The 16,990-nt window shown below is 39.4% G+C and overlaps 1 protein-coding gene across 1 annotated transcript in view; it reads left to right on the forward strand.

Annotated features, from left to right (window-relative positions):
* SMAP1 (small ArfGAP 1) overlaps positions 1 to 16,990 on the forward strand; it is a 203,171-nt gene that overhangs the window by 163,110 nt on the left and 23,071 nt on the right. The window contains exon 7 of the mRNA XM_045498703.1: positions 7,199 to 7,289. Within this exon, the coding sequence (XP_045354659.1) occupies positions 7,199 to 7,289 (91 nt within the window). The remainder of the gene's footprint in view (positions 1 to 7,198; positions 7,290 to 16,990) is intronic.

A 16,990-nucleotide genomic window follows, 5' to 3' on the forward strand; every position in this document is an offset into this window, starting at 1 on the left:
TTTGGACAAATCATATCACTTTAATATCCTTAACTTTAAAATGAGAGAGTTGAACATACTATATTTTATGTCCCTTCTGCTTGTATGATTTTATAAATGTAAAGGGAAACTGATTATAGATAAACTAGTTAAGGCATAATTTGAGTTGTAGTTAAAGAAAAGTTTTTAATTACTTATAGAACCTAGAAAATTGTATAGCTTCCGTATTCTTATAATATGTATTAATGCTATTATCTACATTAATAGATAAATTATTGGTCAGCTAAAGCATAGTAAATCACTTTCTAGGAGCTCAGCTGTTATTTCTGTTATTTAAAAAGGTGGTAAGTGTAGGAGTTGGAAATTAAGTCTTTTTTTAATGCATTTATAACCTGTGGAATAGTGTTATAAGTTATAAAAAAATAGGCTGGTGAAGCTTCTGCTAATAAAGGTTTTGATCATTTGAATGAGACATCTGCTTAATATGAGTCTAAGGAACTTATAAAATTTCTTTATATAAGTAGATCAGTATTCTTGCTTGTTAGAAAATTTTGTTTAATAAATTTTAAGTTGCCTAATTTTATTCATTGACATTTGACTGCATTTCTCACTTATTAAAAGGCAAATTCCATATGTGATGTTTTTAGTAGCAGGAGAATTTACAGTGGATTGATTCTGTACATACTGATTGATATGTCTAAGGTAAATGTGAAATAATCAAAGCAGTGACAGTTACATGAAGGAAAAGGGGGTTGGCAAGGTCTTGATTTACTATTATCACCCTTTATTATATCCTTGCCCCCAAATCCTAACAAGATAATAGCATTATTATTCTTTTTTTTTAAATGCTTATTTATTTTGAAAAAGAAAAAAAGAGAATCCCAAGCAGGCTTTGTGCTATCAGTGCAGAGTCTGAGGCAGGACTCGATCTCATGAGCCTAGAAATAATGACCTGAGCCAAAATCAAAAGTTGGATGCTTTAACCAACTGAGCTACCCAGGTGCCCCAATAGCATTTTTATTCTTAAATCTTCTAAAATTTGGCTTCAGGAAATTACATGCTTTATATGATAGCTACATTTCAAATATTTTAAATAATATCATCTTGTTATTCTTTGCAAAGTACAACAGAATTGGTATGCTGTAGAACAAAAGGACAAATTAATAATTTGTGTATTAATATTTTTGTTTAAGATTTATTTATTATCTTTGTTACCTGAAAATACTTGATAAATAGTACTTAGTGTTAAATGTAAGTTTAGTATAAATAGTGTTATAATGTAAAGCTGGTAGAAATCAGATACATTCTTAAAGATTTTTTTCATTTTAGAACAGATTGTCAGGAAGGCATAATCATTTATACACCTGTTTGTTAACCAAAATGTTTAACTGGAATACATTTTGGGAATCCACTTATAGTTCTTCTCTAACATTAGTCTGGTGAGATAGATAGATATACATATGTATGTATATACATATAAATTCTTTTATATAAAGAGTGAAAAATAGGTTTTGCTGTAGAAACTAAGTAGACTTCAGAGTGGCAATGAAGTTGGTGTTTTTAGGATAAACACAGGGTGCTTTTGCTTCTTTCTTGATAAATCCTGGCTATCTAAAAGCCATCACATTACCTTGTTAATGTGGATGTTGTAATGAGGGAGAAGGAAAAAACTATTCCTAACTTCCTATCTTACTTCTTGAGATTTGTTCTTGATAATTTTAAATGTTTCATTTTTGAAATGCTAGATTATGCTTTATGGTGAAGAAAGGAGATTTATTATTTTGACACTCTCTTCCTAGTTCAGTGTCTGAGGCCTTCCGTAATCTTCCTCTAAAGTCAAAAACTGAGTGTCTTGTCAGCTTTTAGAATGTGTGTCAAGGAGCCGTAGCAGTGGACATGATATTAAATCATGGCTATAAGTAGGGCCTCCTTGAAATAGGCTTTGCCTCTCAATTTATTGGTGATGTTATTGGGCTTAAATATACATTATCATGGAAAATGCAAGACCTAGGTATTTTTAGTTTGTGTTTTTTAAAAGATTGAGTCTTTTAGAGGACTGTATAATTTAGAGGATTTTTTAGAGGTTTTTTTTTTAAAACCCTTTTAATAGCACTATATAAGCAAAAATGTTTTTGTCCTTCAAGTCTGTATTTCTTAGATATTATAATTCATCCAGGGAAAGTGAATACTTTATTTCTATCATTTTACACAAAAATCTATAAACATAATTATAAGTATAAATGAGAATTAATTTTCAGTTATTTTCAGAAAGTCACTCAGAGACATTGAATATAAAATTAATATCTTTTATGGATATGTAGCTCTGAAAGATTAACTATTATCCTGGCTGTGGGTGCCTGGGTGGCTCAGTTGGTTAAGCATCTGACTTCGGCTCAGCTCGTGATCTCGCAGTTTGTGAATTCAAGCCCCACGTCAAGCTCTGTGCTGACAGCTCAGAGCCTGTAGCCTACTTCTGATTCTGTGGCTCCCTGTCTCTCTGCTTCTCCCCTGTCCGTGCTCTGTCTCTCTCTCAAAAATAAATAAACATTAAAAAAAAATTAAATATTATCCTGGCTATAATTTCTTTTTTTTTTTTTAATTTTTTTTTTTTTTTAACATTTATTTATTTTTGAGACAGAGAGAGACAGAGCATGAACGGGGGAGGGTCAGAGAGAGGGAGACACAGAATCTGAAACAGGCTCCAGGCTCTGAGCTGTCAGCACAGAGTCCGATGCGGGGCTCGAACTCACGGACCATGAGACCATGACCTGAGCCGAAGTCGGCCACTTAACCGACTGAGCCACCCAGGTGCCCCGCAAGATTTCTTATCTATGGATATTGATACTTTGGTGTACCCTTGAATTTTCTCTTAATAGGTTTCAAAATTTTAAAAATTAGGTTAATTTCTTTTTTGTTGCTGTTGTTTATTTATTGGAGAGTGAGAGAGAAAGAGAGAGCACAAGCAGGGAAGGGCAGAGAGAGGGAGAGAGAGAATCCCAAGCAGGCTCCTCGCCATCCGTGTGGAGCCTGATGTGGGGCTTGAACCCATGAACCATGAGATCATGACCTGAGCCAAAACCAAGAGTTGGATGCTTAACCAACTGAACCACCCAGGCACCCCCCACCTTTTTTTAAGTTTAGAAATGAGGTTAATTTCTTAAGTTTACATTTATGAACAGAGTATCATCTGCATTCAATCTTTGTAGGTCTCACTAATCTATATAAGGCAGTACTTGGATTACTATGAAGATATAAAAGAGTGATCTCAAATTATCTCTGCCACATATCAGTGTTTCATGATACTGCTTCAGCATAATTTTAAGATGAAGAAATACCAGATAGTTTTTTTTAATTAAAAAAAATTTTTTTTTAATGTTTATTTTTGACAGAGAGAGAGAGACAGATCATGGTTTGGGTAGGGGCAGAGAGAGAGGGAGACACAGAATCGAAAGCAGGCTCCAGGCTCCGAGCTGTCAGCACAGAGCCCAACACGGGGCTCGAACTCATGGACCGCGAGATCATGACCTGAGCGGAAGTCAGATGCTCAACCAACTGAGCCACCCAGGCACCTCTAATTTTTTTTTTTTTTAACATTTATTTATTTTTTGAGAGACAGAGACAGAGTGTGGGCAGGGGAGGGGCAGAGAGAGAGGGAGATACAGAATCCAAAGCAGGCTCCAGGCTCTGAGCTGTCAGCACAGAGCCCAATGCAAGGCTCAAACTCACAAACCATGAGATTATGACCTGAGTCAAAGTTGGGCGGTTAACTGACTGAGCCACCCAGGTGCCCTATACAAGATAGTTTTTAAAGTGATCGACCCTTTTGCCTTTTTAACTTGTGGGACGACCTATGAGATGCCAACTGCAAGAGTTGTTGAAATCCATCTGGAGTAACCACTTCTATTTGGAGTAGTTGGTAAGGTTTAGGGCATAGACATTCCATACTCATATAGGTTGACCCGCTGTAGGAGCAAAGGAGCAGACGATATTTAGAGCAGTGTTTCTCAGCTCGTGATTCTGGTAAGAAATACGTGTTACATTATGGTCTGGGCTGCGTGTGTTCACATGTGTGCACAAATATACAAAATAATTCATGAATACTTTACTGTGTACGGTGCGCTCTTGTTTCCTGTTTCACCTTTTTAAATGCCAAAAAACCCTTCTAGTTGTTATCCATAAATTTGGTGTCAAAACCCAATAGTGGGCCATGTCTGCAGTTTAATAATCTGTATTTAGGATTATTACCTTATTCTTACCTTTATGTTTCTCTTTACCCTGCACAACTCTACACATATTCAGTATTATATAGTTTTCTGTGGAAATGGGTTGATAAACACCCATTTAAATTATGATGCATTTGCAATCAAAAGACGAAAATTCTTGGGACACATATAGATGTGTGACATCTGGAAGGAAAAGATATTTTCCAAACTTTTTTCAGTAGTTCTGAGGATGGGAGTCAGGATTACCAGAGGATCTCTTTTTTGTTTGATTTGGCTTTTCCCTGCTTTCTAAACAATGAGTAATTGCATATTCAGCAATTTTTGTTATTTTTTTTAAAAACTTTTTAAAAAACATTTGTTTATTTTTGAGAGAGAGTAAGAAGCAGGGGAGGGGCAGAGAGAGAGGGAGACAGAGGATCTGAAGTGGGCTCTGCCCTGCAGCCAAGAGCCAAATGTGGGGCTTGAACTCACAAAACTGTGAGATCATGACCTGAGCTGAAGTCAGATGCTTAACCTACTGAACTACCCAGGCACCCCATACTCAGCAATATTTTAAAAGGTAGTTCTAATTTGGTGGGAAAATAACTCATAAACCAAAAAAGAAGTCATTTTGTCCTGAAAAAAAATGCCACATTATTAGAATGTAGAAAGTAAATAGGAAGGAATCCCTCACAGGTTTATTCCATGCTTCTTTGCAGGGAAGAAGTTTCAGGGAAATATATCAAAGAAAGAATTGTAAATTGAGGGACAAAAAATAAGCTTTAGTTACTACTCTTTCCCTATTTGGCATGTAATATCTGAAACTCAATTAATCTGCAAAGTGAATGAGTTTGGCTAGATTATTTAAGTTTATTTTCAACTTTAAGGCTTTCTGATTTTAAGTTAAATCAGGAATTAGATTTTTATGTACCTGCTAAGCATAAGACATGTATATCTCAACATCTAGAGTATTCCAGGCAGAGGGGTATGAGTGAAGATCAATGAAGACCTACATGAGGAAGCTGCTAGAACCTACTCGGGAGTATTTGAAGTTTGAGTGCTTTCTGGCCACTTAATCCTCAGGTTTTCTTGAAGTGTTGAGTGCTTATACGTTCAATGCAAGTTGTCCAGGAAGAAAAAAAGGGAAGGAAGGAAGTTCTAGCAGTTTAAACATTTAGTTGGAAGGAGTTGCCTCCTTGGTTACTATAAACTATGTTTTCTTTCAAATTACTTTGCTATATACAAGGTTAGTCTTACCAATCAATATTGGAAGGGAAAAATAAAAAAGAATGTGAAATGGATTATGTTAAACCTCTGAGAATTATGTATTATTACAGGCTGATAATTCTGTGTTTGAGAAGCTTATTAAAGCATTGATACTTGGGATGGTAGGTTACTTAAGTATATAATATAATAAATAATTCTGAAGAGACAGTAGTGACTAAAAACAAGTTAAGTGTAGATATATGTTCTTAGAAATTATATATCTGTCTAGCTAACAAAAATGCACTCATGGAACAAGTTATGAATTCTTTAGGTAGTTGCAGAAGAAATCTTATGGGGATAGTTTGAGAAATAAATATGAGTGAATGAATAAATGTTTTACTTTCTTGGTTTAAGAGAGGTAGGCTATATATTTAATGGAATATTATTCAGCCAAAAGATAGAATGAAATCTTGCCATTTGTGATAATTTGGATGAACCTTGAGGGCATTATGCTATGTGTAATATATAAGTCAGAGAAAAACACCTGTCATGTAATCTCACTTATATGTAGAATCTAAAAAAAAAAAAAAAACAAACAAGATCCTGGATCAGATCTTGGAACAGATTATGTAACAGATGGGTAGTTGCCAGAGGCAGGGGTGGGGGTGGAAGGTGGACAGAATGGGTGAAGAGGGTTAAAAGGTACAAACTTCCACTTATAAATAATTCCTATGGGTGTAATATACAGAATGGTAACTATAGTTAATAATACCGTATTATTTATTTGAAAGTCGCCAAGAGAGTAGGTCTTAAAAGTTTTCATCTTAAGAAAGAAAATTCTGTAACTGTGTATGGTGTTGGATGTTAACTACATTTACTATGGTGATCATTTCATAATGTATACAAATATGGAATCATTTTATGTTGTGCACCTGAAACTAATATAATGTTATATGCCAATTATATCTACATTTAAAAAAGTGGAAAAAGAGGCTTTTGAGTTAAGAATGTAGTAGATATATGTCTGTCCTACACAACATTTCTGTGTAAATGAGAAAGATAAAGTTTAGAATGTGTAACTGACTTCGGCTTCTGAGAACTGGAAGAACATTACATTTAAAATGTAGCTGATAGTGTAGAGTCAGGAGAAAATATATCAGGTAGTATTTCATCAGGCTTTTCTTGGTACAGATGTGTCTCACATGTCGGCACTGTGAAGGAGGGGAATAACAGTGTGCTCATGAAGATTCTGAGGCCTGTCCAGCATCTGCTAATAGAGTGCATTAACAGTAGCTAGCAAATGATAGGAAACACAATTCTTTTTCAAAAAGGTGTAATTTTGGGGCGCCTGGGTGGCTCAGTTAAGCATCCGACTTTGGCTCAGGTCATGATCTCGCAGTCCGTGAGTTCAAGCCCCATGTGGGACTCTCTGCTGACAGCTCTGAGCCTGGAGCCTGCTTTGAATTCTGTGTCTCCATGCCTCTCTCTCTCTCTCTCTCTCAAAAATGAACATTAAAAAAATTGTTTTTAAAGTATAATTTCATACAAAGGATTTGAATGATTAAGAATAATTACATTAAGATTGAAAGTGTATATTTACTATTTGGGATCCTAATATGTAAGGTTTGTCATTTCAGGCTCAGTGATCATGCTTACTTTTTTTATGCAATAAGAAATTCTCTGGGCTTCATTACTCTGTGCTTCATATACTTCATTACACAATATCAAAAATATGCATAATTAATTGGGGCTTAAAAGGCTTGTTCAACTTATTTAAGAAAAATTCGTAAATCTGATTATTTGTTTTAAAGCTGCAGAAGAAAGAAGATCAGCAGTTGGAGCCTAAAAAAAGTACCAGCCCTAAAAAAACTGCAGAACCCACTGTTGATCTTTTAGGACTTGGTAAGTAGTAAAAGATACAAGCCACCTTAAGAGTTACAAAATAATTGAGGTCTTTACTTGAAATGAATATAATAGCTTTATCATTAGTGTGCCAAAATATACGTGTTAACTGAATTTGAAAATGGTATGATCAGTGTATTCAGTTCCCACAAAAAGGGAAGTCTTTAATAAGAGAGCTAGTATCTGTCAGCACTGTCTCCGCTGAAATACAAGTAATGAGTTCCTTGGGGAAGGAAGAGATATCAAAGAAATCTTCAAAGGCTTAGTACACTGACATTTCAACATTTAAAATAAAGAGTAAGGATTCTTTTTCTCCTCTCTCCCTCTCACCCCACTTCTCTTTATTTAGTTTTGTTGGGGGATTCCCTTAGCATAATAATTATGGGGTAGCCTTATTATAATACATGCGGGTTTAAAATAAAATTTAATTTTGGTTAACTGAAGTGATGCTCTTTATACCTAGATCTAGTGGGTACATTCATTTCATATATTTGATGACAATAAGAAGTGCTCATTTTAATTGAATGTCGTATTTATTCTTATGACTGACAGATACATGTTGTCTGCCTGGTAAGCAAACAGGCTTCCCTTCAAGGAATGCTAACATTGTACTTATCTACAAATACTGTCAGCTCTTTTGATATCTTTCTTCTCTTCCTACAAAAATAGCTTTAAATAAATGGTTATTTTTAGTAATATCTGAGCCTTCAGCAGTAATTAATGTAAAAGATTTTTTTTTTTAGTTTGGAGAAAGATTAACAACAAAAAAAGGATACTTAGTTGAACTTCATTCACTACTTTTCTAAAACTTGAGCTTTATTCTTAGTAAATTGTTTTCTCTTTTAAAAATTACAATTGAATGTTTTATTCATTTCTTAGGAAACTGGTATAGTGTGCAAATAAATATATCCCAATAGGTAAAAATTTTCTGTGATGGTGAAAGTAAGTAGTATGTATAACTGTAATTTTGAAAATAGGGCTTCAGTCCAGGGGCTCTGAAATAATTATGTTGAATTCTAGTCTGTATAATTTATGTATTTTATTTTCTTTTCTGTAAATGAGAGAAAAGAAAAAAAGACTTAACACCAAGGTAAGAAAATATCTGACTAAAACTATATGCATCTTTGTCTTCATTGTAGAATTTCCTTTCCAGTCTAAGTGTCTGGTTTATAACTTAGAAATGTAAAATATAAGCTAGACCCGACCCTTATCCTACAGATTCATTCATTGATTGACCAAATATTTATTAAGTGTCTCCTGTGTTTCCAGGCACCATTGTAGGCACTAGGGAGGTAGCTATGAAAGAAAACTGATAAAAGTACTAGACCTTTTGGAGCATTCATTCTGTTTGGGGAAACAGGGAATAACAGTTAAGTAAAGTATATTATGGGTCTTCTGTGGTAAGTTGTATAGATAAAGCAACAATGAGCAGTTGTAATTCTAAATAGGGTGGCCAGGGCATGGAGGGTGCTGAGTCTTACTGGAGCAAAGACCTGAAGGAATTGTGGATGTCTGGATGTGTGGGGCAGGAACATTCCAGCAGGAGAGAAGAGCATGTGCAGAGGCTCTGCAGTAGTGGCTTACTTACCATGTGCAGGGACCAGCAAGGGTGACTGTATAGCCAGCGTGGAATAGTGACAGGGGAGAGGAATGTGTGGGGTAGGTTGTAACAAGACTGTGGCTTTTACTCCAAGTGTCCTGGAAATATATTGGAGACATTTCAGCAAAAAATGTACATACATTGACCTAAGATTTTAAGAATTATTGTAACTACCATGTTAAGAATAAAAAAAAAAAAAAAAAAAAATACATTGTAGCAGGGCAAGGCTGGAAGCAGGGAAACCAGTAAGAAACTATTAGAATAATACACGTGAGAGATGACACTGGCTTAGGGTAGGTGGTGGCATCGGAAGTTAAAATGTTATGGAACCAGGCTGGTACGCTGGCGGAAAAACCAAGCAGGACTTGGAGATCTTGGAGGATTGGAGATTTATTTAACACCGGCGGGCTCAGAGGAGACCATTTCTCCAAAGATCTGAGCGCCGAATGCAAGTGGGGAGGGTAATTTTTAGTAATCAGCTTCCATATCTGTGGGGGTGTTCATGCACACAGCAAACAAAGGAAAAAGAATCCTGAGGAGGGGTCTCTAAGCTAGAGACCAGAGCTTGTTTTAGCTTCAACCGCCATTTTTGGTGCAGTATTTATTCACTTCTCCAACATTCCCCTCTTTGATGCCTTAAAAAAAAAAAAAAAAAAAAAAACTTTTAGCAGGCATCACCTTTTAGTTTTACAGGTTGGTACCCTTGGAAGGCTAAGATACATGCAGTAGTTTGGTGAGCAACAGTGTTTTTAATAAAACATACCATGGCATTCAGTATACAGGGGCCAATGGATACAAGTAAAATTATGTAGAGGAGGGGCCCCACCAGGGTAGGAAGCCAGGATGCCCAATCTGTGAGATCCCATCCTTTCTATTGATTGATACTTTCCTGTTGTGTACATTGAATTCTTTCCTTTAGTTCCTTAACCTTAGTTGTAACTATTCCCTTCTTTTTCTGAAGTGAGGAGGTCGAGGGCTTGCCTATTTTGGAGGGTCACTGCCACCAGAGAGTTTATTTGGTTTTCTAAGGTTACCAGAGAATCTGCCACCTGTTCCATGTCTTCATTTAGCTCTTGAGATAGTCTGTGGAATAGTCCTATGGATGAACCTATGCCCCCTATTCCGGTTCCTATTCCTGTCGCAATTCCTGCTCCTATCAGAATGGGTAGCAGAACTGCCCGTTTAGCCCAGGACTTGGGGCTAAAGGCTATTAGGAGCTGATCTTCAGTGTATACGGATATCTATGGGGTTAGGAAGATGGAATAACATATCTAAGTCCAGTTGGCCTCTAAGCATTGGTAGGCCGAGTTAGAACACAGATAGAATACCCCAGGGGTTGAACATAGGGTTGTATTCCTCGTTAAGGTTATATTTCTTTCGCATAGAGAGGTACCATTCATACCTTCAGGGACTGTACAGATTAGATTGTTGGCATTTGTGAGACGTATCTCAGTGGCCAGGGGTGCAGTTAAGACAGAGATGTTGGGGGGCGCCTGGGTGGCTCAGTCGGTTGAGCGTCCGACGTCAGCTCAGGTCACGATCTCACGGACCGTGAGTTCGAGCCCTGCGTCGGGCTCTGGGCTGATGGCTCAGAGCCTGGAGCCTGCTTCCAGTTCTGTGTCTCCCTCTCTCTCTGCCCCTCCCCCGTTCATGCTCTGTCTCTGTCTCAAAAATAAATAAACGTTAAAAAAAAAAAAAAAAAAAAAAGACAGAGATGTTGGTTTTGAGATTTTCAGGAGCTTCCCTGGTCAAAGGGATCGGAGTGGCTAAGTAAGCCCTCCGGCTGAGGGGCAAGCACATCCAGCAGGTTTGGGTGTGATTATCTATTTTCTGGAGGACTTGGAGAATAGTGTTGGCCCAATGCTGGAGTGGGGAATTGGTAAGCATTTGATTGAGGGCTGACAGGTTCAAACCCTGGTAGGCTGCCAGGGGAGTGGTCACCCTTATGGCTTGTATTACCCTATCCTGGGTATCCTTTATAACTTTTTGAAGGGCCCTGTCTTGCACCCCCTCCCCGTTTGAGATCCCCCATTGAGGAAGGTAAGTGTAGCAAGCTGGCTTCCCTCTCTGGAGGCCCTTGTTGTGATATGGGTTCCTGACATTTTGGGTTATCTCTACAGTCCAATACTTAGTCCGTGGGGCACTTGGTAACTGACAGAGAGTGGGTGTTTTTCCTTTGTAGCAATCTTTGTGGAGGGAGATGAAGGTGCTGAATGCCCTTGACCCCCTTATTGTCATATAACAATCCTGGGGGCAAAAGCAGGTAAGTGGCAGTTGTGAGGTTGAGAGAGGTTATCATAATATAGAGGCAATACTTAATAATCCTCCCATCCAGAGGAGGTATGTGAGATCCAGCATTCATCTTTTGTCCCATGTCCAGCTTGTTGGTACAGTCTCTATCAGCCCAACAGTAAGAAGCAAGATCAGGGCCATGACACCAGTGAGGGGCAAGGGCTGGCAGAGTTGCATCCAAACCCCTGGGCTCAGTCCACATGTTGATTCCTCAGGCTTCTGCCGTGCACAGGCCACCCAGCTTCCGGGGTGTGGCTGGAGCAGGGCTGGAGATCTCAGGGATCAGTGTCTTTTTGAGGGTCAGTTTAAGTGGGTTGACTGGATCTGGATCACTTTGCCAGGTTGAGGGTTCCTCTGAGTTGGCCTTCTCAGCTCTGGAGCAATGGACCCATGGGGTGATACCTGAAACTGAATCCTCTATTTGGTTGTATGTCTGTAAAGTCCACCTCCAAGTCTTCAAAAGGGGCGGGTTTCTGGTAGCTGTCAGATCAGGTTTAGGGAAGATAGGGTTTGCATATTTAGAGGTCTATCCTGTTTTCCAGTTGTTTAAATAATTATATGTCCATGGGGTCTTATTATTATCCCCATAGAATAACAAGCACAGAGGATTGCCTATACATGAAATACTGTGACAATTTCCTGAAGTTTACCTCAAGTTGTCTAGTTTAGGCAAACAACAAACATTTAAAGGCAATCATAACTAGAATTTAACATCCATAATGGTGCATTGTTGAAACAGAGTTTTTTGCTCTAAAAATCCCCCCTCTCCAGAGATAGCCAAATTGAGACCAATGCATTTGTAGAACAAATCTGGTCTTAACAAATCTGGCCTAATTATTTACATAAGCTCAGCAAGAATAGCGATTGATCATGAGGATCTTTTAAAGTTTGCTTTGCTGGAACCTTTCATAAGGAATCTTGGGTTGAACTTTTAGTAGCCTCTCCAGGCCAGTAGCCAAGCCAAATACTTGCCGTCAGACAGGCCTACAATACCTATAGAATTGGGCAATTTCCTCTTCATGAGGTCCCCAAGATCCTGAGGTTCCTGCACCTGCCAGGAAGTAACCTTCTTTACTCACCTGGTGAGGCTGCTGGGAACTCTGTAAGCAAGGTATCAGGCCAACCTTCCCAAGGGGCTTTATGGCTCCATGTTTCATAAAGCCAACCTTAGTTCCTTAAAGCTGTCTGGTCATATCTGAGTCTATGAATGCCACTCTCAAATATGACATTCCAGTCAAAGCCTTGGTAAAATAACCAGTATTTCCAATGGTGACCTGTTACAAGACGAACAGATTCTTTTTTAAAAAATTTTTTTTCAACGTTTATTTATTTTTGGGACAGAGAGAGACAGAGCATGAACGGGGGAGGGGCAGAGAGAGAGGGAGACACAGAATCGGAAACAGGCTCCAGGCTCTGAGCCATCAGCCCAGAGCCCGACACGGGGCTCGAACTCACGGACCGCGAGATCGTGACCTGGCTGAAGTCGGACGCTTAACCGACTGCGCCACCCAGGCGCCCCATGACGAACAGATTCTTATTGAGTTTATGCAAACAGTTGTAATTGCCACGAAAGAAGAATACTCACTGAGTTTTTGAATTTCAGAGGAGTTATATACAGAGAAAATTTGTAAACTGAAGCATTTACAAATGAATACTTTATGACATTTCTGTATATCATAGATATCTCAAGAGAGAGTTTTCTTAATCTGGAAGAGCAAACATTAGAGAACCAGCAATATTTTCAACAAGAATCACAAAACTATAATCTTCCTCAGTTCATTTAATCCCATGTTCCTATTTCTTGTTCAATTTGAGTGCAGCTTTTTAGTTCTGGAAATTCTTACCCATTTTAGTATTAATCTTAGAGATGTCGAATACCCATATTTGTCCCCAAAGTCCTTTTGACAAATCTCCTTGAAGAAGAAACACGTTTTGTGAGAGAATAAGAACAATTATAAATGACAAAATCTCAGAAATAGACATTGTTAAAGATCTGATGAGAGTTCACTATGATGCAATTGACAAAGAAATTTGGTTATTTCTGTGGCACATAACACTTCAGGTAATCAGAATATTAAGTGATTACCTTATACCAAAACATTAAAACTTCAGGAATTGCATATATATTTGGACAGTTACAGCATTTACCTGTGCAATACAACCTAAGGTTTACCATTATACGACAGTGCTTTTCCAAGGAACTTGTTAGCATCCCAAATAAAAGGGTCTAATTGGTCAAAAAGACTTCATTTACCATTTAAATCCTGGAAGCTTGTTAAAAGCTTAGGAAGTTATAAGTACATCCTAAAAAGGATTACAGATCATTAAAAACCTTAAAACTGTATTTATTCAACCAAGGTGGCAATAAATGATCCTAAAGGTGAATGTATAGCATTACATAGTTGTTACGAAAACCTAGCTCCTTTAACACTGAGAAGCTTTAACTAAGTAATCAAAGACCTGATAAAGATGAAACCTAAAACTTTGGTTTTCCTGGAAGAGAAACCTTTGTTTGCATCGTCTTATCAAGAGTAGATCAACAGTCCAACAAAACATTGTCATTTGAGCAGGGAGAAAAGCAGAATTTCAACCTTATATCAGTGTATTTTTAAAATTCCATTTATCTCAACCTTCTACAACTTTCTTTTGCTTTCATATTTTGTCCCAAAGCCATTTCTTTTCAAATAACCAGTCTCATTTAAGACAAAATTACTTTCTTTTACCCTCAACAAAACTGTATTTCCATTCTTTATATCTTTCTTATATACCTCCTATTTCCCTACATACAGAGTTGCTTTCTTTATTTTCATCAGTCTTAAGTACATTTAGTAGAATTTTAACTCTTAGGAAACCTTAGTCTCCAATTGAGGACTTAGTAACCAATTGAGAGGTATTTACATCAGAATTTTTTTAGATGGTAAATTTGTGAACCAATTAAGTACAAAGCATGTTTTCCAGTAGGTCCGAATAGCCTTGATTTCTCAGCAATAAGATGTTAAAAACACATATCTATATGCAATATTCAAAGCTTTAGCATCCCATCCTATTTGGAAAGTTTCAGGTTCCAAGGACCTTCAAAGTTATCTTAACAATTACCCATGAAAACTTTGAGACAGACAAAATTAATTATCATTAACAAATTGTAACATAGATAACATGAGATTGTTTGACTTTTGCTGATAAGTTTAAAGACAGGTGCAATAAACTTAAAAGTTTAAACATTGAATATGTTTCACCTGCATCCGCCTAAAAGTCAATCAGTTTCTCCCCATTGTTAATTTTCATTTGCGGCACCAGTGGAGATACCTGAAATGGTGGTCCAAGGGGTAGTGCACTTTGCTCCTTTGACTTGGAGGGTGGGAGGAGGAACCAGTGGTGCCTGAGACACTGAGAATGGTATAGGACCACACCCACGTTGGTGAAGAAGCATGAGGGGATGGTGGGCGGGGGGTGGGAGGCAGAAGCAGCAACTGCTTGGGAACATTCCTTAAAGTCCCTGTCCCGAGGTACACTAACCACCGTTGGCTCCAATTAGGGCTGTTAACCTGGGAAATGAAGGAGAATCCCTCACATCTGTTAGGCAGAGGAACAGGGAGGGAGAGTCAGTGTCCCTTTTAGTCTTATTCTATCTCGGCCAAACCAATAAGGTCCCCTTCTCGAGGTTCTTCCTGATTTCGGCTGGGTTTTTGGGACTTTCCCTGGTTGGGACACTTATTCTTTTTGATGTCCTTTCCCCTTGCAGTAGGTTCATTGAACCCTTGCTAAGGAGGCTCTGGGCCTACCCCTTTGCTTCTGGGTATATTTATGGCCTTCTCACCCCCCACCCCCACTCTGATCCCCCTGAGAGCCTCTTGATAACAGCGGATGTGGACTGGCATCTGGAGAGTGCCTGCGCCTGGCCAAGGGCGCAATCTGGCCTTCAGTCCTTGTGGGGGAGGGTTCTCTGGCCTGGAAAGGGAGGAGAAATGCGTGGCTGTGGTGGCAGCAACCTGGCAGTGGTGGAGATTCAACCAGGGGAGGAGTTTCAAGCTCAGGGAAGGGGGAAGGGAGCCTGATGAGTCATGAAGAGGGGAACATTAGTGGAGCGGTGGGTTGCTTCTTTGGTTCCCTGGGTGAGTCTCCAGATAAAGCTCCTAAAACCTTTGCCTGGTTCTCCTTGCTCCATCCTGACCCCATAATGCTCCTGTGAGGCAGAGTCACAAAGACAGAGGGACAGGGCACCCCCTCCAATGAGGAGACCAGCCAGATGCCTGCCTGGCCATGTCCCGAAGGAACCCAGGTGACGCTCAGCCCCATAGGTCCCAGCCCTGCAACCCATGATCAGAAACCACTCTGATATTGCCATAGACCGAGTACCATCCATGATGGAATAGCAGACGGGCCCACTCAGACTCTGTGGGCCCCTGGGGTCCCCAAGGGCACCTGCCCGTGGAGCCACAGAATCGAACTCTGCAGGCAAGCTAGACCGAGTTGCACATTCACATACACACCAGAGGTTATTATATTCCCTCCCATAGAATTCCTACCTGGGAGACTTATGAAGCCTTGGGGAGTGATCAAGTCCCCCTTCCACGTTTGTGAGTGGGCCTCACTAGATTGGGCCCCAGCCTTACTGGTTCCAACGCAGGGTCCAGGTCCTCACCTGCCAAGTCTCCTCGAGTCCGGTGGGAATGGTGGAGCGGGCCGGCCGGAGGCAATCGAGAAGAAGACTGCTGAAATTCAGACAGGGCATGTACTCTTCCTTGCCATCCCTCATTCCCTCACTGCCTTGCCATTCTCCCAAACCGGTGGCAGCTATGGGCCAGCACGGTTGGGTTTTCTGGTCAGGGAACCAAATTTGTTACGGAACCAGGCTGGTATGCCGGCAGAAAAACCAAACGGCACTCAGAGATCTTGGTGGATCGGAGATTTATTTAACACCAGAGGGCTCAGAGGAGACCATTTCTCGAAAGATCTGAGCACCGAATGCAAGCAGGGAAGGGTAATTTATAGTTGTCAGTTTCCATATCTGTGGGGGTTTTCATGCGCACAGCGAACAAAGGAAAAAGAATCCTGAGGAGGGGTCTCTAAGCTACAGACCAGAGCTTGTTTTGGCCTCAACTGCCATTTTTGGTGCAGTATTTTATTCACTTCTCCAAAAAGTAGTAATCAGGTTCTGGATATATTTTGAAGACGGAGCCAATATGATTTGCTGAAATTATAGGATGTTTACCTTTGGGAATGAACCTGTAGGACGACAAGAAAAATTGCTACAGCAATGTCTTAAATGGCCATTGGGATCTAGTGGACAAATGGGGTGACTGGCCTTAAATACTCAACTATGGCTGCAGTACTGTTGTATAGTAAATAACCTCCAGAGCTCAGCAGTGTACATCAGTACGATTTTTCTTCCTCTCCAGGTCTGTGCGTCAACTAGGGCATCTCTGCTAGAACTTCATTTGATGTGTTTCCCATCTTCCTGGTGACTGCTGGGGACTGCTTACCAACTCTTGCACTGCACATATCGTGTCTCCATTTTTCAAGATCCTATAAGTGTTTCCCTGTCCTCTGCCACCCAATCTCAAAGCCAGTACCACAGATTTTGGGGTTTGGTGATAGCAGCACCCCTCTTCTGGTATCGTTTTCTGTGATAGCCGCCCTTGCCACACAGCAAACAACTCCAAAATCTCCTTGGTTTCTATCAGTTAACATTTATTTCTCTCACTCATGGTCTGTGAGTTTCCTGAGACAGCTCTGTTTTCGACAGTGGAGAGCTTCAGTAAATGGTGTCTTTAGGGGAGAGCCAAGGTTCATTTAGGCCAGGAAAGTG

This window comes from Leopardus geoffroyi, chromosome B2 (assembly GCF_018350155.1).
Source record: "Leopardus geoffroyi isolate Oge1 chromosome B2, O.geoffroyi_Oge1_pat1.0, whole genome shotgun sequence".
Classification (NCBI taxonomy): Eukaryota; Metazoa; Chordata; class Mammalia; order Carnivora; family Felidae; genus Leopardus; species Leopardus geoffroyi.